The sequence below is a fragment of the Diplotaxodon limnothrissa genome, linkage group LG11 (assembly GCF_057381915.1).
Source record: "Diplotaxodon limnothrissa isolate DT_005_m linkage group LG11, D_limnothrissa_male_GT1.1, whole genome shotgun sequence".
In the NCBI taxonomy this organism is placed as follows: domain Eukaryota; kingdom Metazoa; phylum Chordata; class Actinopteri; order Cichliformes; family Cichlidae; genus Diplotaxodon; species Diplotaxodon limnothrissa.
In genome coordinates this window covers 23,045,119-23,047,966 of record NC_140606.1, presented here as the reverse complement: position 1 = coordinate 23,047,966, position 2,848 = coordinate 23,045,119, and the positions used below count along the sequence as shown (strand labels likewise).

At 44.2% G+C, this 2,848-nt stretch overlaps 1 protein-coding gene across 1 annotated transcript; it reads left to right on the top strand.

Annotated features, from left to right (window-relative positions):
• Positions 1-546: 546 nt before the first annotated feature.
• Positions 547-2,109, top strand: LOC146622745 (uncharacterized). Its single transcript, XM_085365371.1, has one exon. It carries the CDS (start codon positions 586-588, stop codon positions 2,107-2,109), a length of 1,524 nt encoding a protein of 507 aa, XP_085221497.1. The 5' UTR covers positions 547-585.
• The last annotated feature ends 739 nt before the right edge of the window (positions 2,110-2,848 follow it).

Here is a 2,848-nt window from a genome sequence, read left to right as displayed (position 1 = left end):
GAAATGCATGGCAGAAACAGGAAGGCCGTGGCCTGAATGTTTGGGTTTAGTGAAAATGTGGATGCGCTTAACACAAGGCTCCCATAAACTAACTCCATTTGAAATCATTCATGGTAGGCCGTTTCCACTGCCTATTACCAGTCAACCAATAGACAAAGCAATCAGAGAAAACACATTAGCAGAATGGATGTCTAAGCTGTTAGAAAACAAAGAGATCATTGTACATAATCAACAACCTGATGATGTTTCTCCAGTGTCTTGCAGACTAAAGCCCGGTGACTGGGTTCTGATCAAGGTGCTCCAAAGGAAAAACTGGAGCACACCCAGGTGGGAGGGGCCATACCAAGTCCTCCTCACTACACCGACCGCTTGCAAAATTGCGGAACGACCATCCTGGATCCATCAGAGTCACTGCAGGCGAGTCAGTGAAGCCATCTAAACACAGCTGACGGCAGGCTTGCCCGCTTGTTGTGATCTCGCCCGGTGGAGGGGTCAGCTTTCCTGGCCGGGGGGTCTACTCGCGACAGGAGGGTGTGTCCCGTCGTCATGAGGTGGTGACTCTTATCAACTGCAGCGGCCCTGACCATGGCCGGGCTCCTCACCTTTGCTTCCGTGAGGGACAACAAGTCACGCTATGTGGAGAAAAGGCAGACACTGTATGACAAAGGAAAGTACACCAAGTTTCCCCATGGCTACGCCACTAACTTCTGGTGGCAGTTTATGAACACTACAGCTCACTTGAATAACAAAACTGACTGCTATGCATGTACCCATATGCCCCTATCCTCGCAGACGTCTGGCCTGTGGCCGTACAGCATACCTGAAGATCGCAGTTGGTGCCTGTTGGGCCTGGCAACACATCCAGGCTACGGTACTCTTTGGTCCAAAGCCAACTACAGCATCCCAGCGAAAGCAACCTGGAGGTCATCATCACTCACAAATGTGAACTGTTCCGGACAGACATACCTACTGACCTGGCCCCAAGTCTCAGACCCGCTGCCTGATGTAATTCTACTGAACAAACTGAACGCATCACAACTGCCAGTATGTGTGATGAACAATGGCTCGCGGGCAGTGGGGGAGCTGCCTACTCACCTATGTAAATACATATACACTTTCTGCCCACCAAGGAACGAGAGGAAGTGTATGGCCTGTTCAATCAACGCCACCTGTGCCAGTAACACGACGCTGATGGGCCTAAACTGTCGCTCCGACTACAGCTACCGAATGCCACTACAAACAAAGACTCAGTACCAGACAGGATGTGCACGGACGGCACCCAGCAGCAGAGGAACCAGAGTTTTGGCTGACTGGTACTTCCTATGTGGCAACAAGGCTTATCTGTCACTCCCTGAAGGTTGGGGAGGTCTGTGCGCCCTGGTGGAATTATCAGATCACGTTTTCTTCATGCAAAGTGTTGCACATCATCCAAGCAGCCGGCAGAGACGTGAAGTGGGCATCGCCTCCCCCAATTCTTTCGGCATTACTGTGGACACTGGAGTGCCGGGAGAGTTTCGCATCTGGGGAGGTGGAGTGAAATTCTTACAGAGCTTGATCCCCGGCATTGGAGTTGCCGAGGTGCGGGATCATGTGGAAATCAACCGATATGCTCTGCTACGACACATCAACTTGACTAAGACCCTGGGAACTGCCTTAGCAGGAGAACAGCAGGCCATCAGAACGATGGTGCTGCAGAACAGACTGACACTAGACCTGCTAACAGCATCACAAGGAGGAGTTTGCAAGCTGATCGGGGAAACATGTTGCACTTTTATCCCTGATGGATACGAAACTGGAGGAGACATTTATGAAGCTTTGCAGAATTTGACCGCTCTGCAAAAATATGTCACTGACCACACACCTGGAGCAGCTACAGCACAAGGCTGGCTTGACTGGCTGTTCAGCGGTTCATGGCTGGCTGCTGTAGCAAAGCCATTTTTTCTTCTAGGTCTCATCATGATAGCACTGCTCATATTAGTGTTGTGTGTGTTGCCATGCCTAAGAGTAATGATTTCAAAGATGATAACAACTACAATGACTGCTTATATTGCCGTGCCTCAAGAAGAACAACATCCCGTTGCAATTCTGTTAGAGGAGAACTTGTACTAACTGCTAATAAATGACGTGGTGATTAAAAATGACTTGTCAAGTGATCACGCACTGATTAAAACATTAGTAGGTTATGCAGGTTTTCATCCTTTTATTTATCTATTTTTTTTTTTTTTTTGAAGTTCTCGGTTTTAAACATAAAGTTTTCATTTTAAATATGAAGTTTTCATTATTTTACATATAAAGTTTTCGATTTAAGGTTTGCATCATTTTAAATATAAGGTTTTCATCCTTGTATTTTTTGAAGTTTTCATTTTACATATTAGGTTTTCATCATTTTTTTAAATACAAAGTTTTCATTTTAGTTTTCATCCTTTTATTTTTTGTAGTTTTAGTTTTATTATTTTTTCTTGTTTATTCCACTTGTTATTTCATTTACTATGATTTTCATTTACTATGTTTTTCTTTTTATTATTTTCTTTTGTTTTATTCTTTAGACCAAATGACTGCCATTTCTGCTATGCTGACATTTTGAAAATTTTGGAACTTAAAAAATTGCCTAAGATACTTAATAAATAACCTTCATAGACAATTGTTGTATACATTTAAAATAAGTTAAAACAGGAGGGAATGTTACAGGAAAAATGATTCTATGTTTCTTTACCTTCTTTTAAATGTACAAAGATGCCTTTTGTCTGCCCTTTGCCTATGGACATCTTGTTTCTGGGACATATTGTTTTAGATTGTTTTATCTCTCACAGCCTTCTCCCAGCTCTCTGCTGACGAGACTAGCGCCACA

Bases quoted from the DNA above. Each gene is read 5' to 3' on its own strand.
- LOC146622745 (XM_085365371.1), top strand. From the start codon at position 586: ATGGCCGGGCTCCTCACCTTTGCTTCCGTGAGGGACAACAAGTCACGC.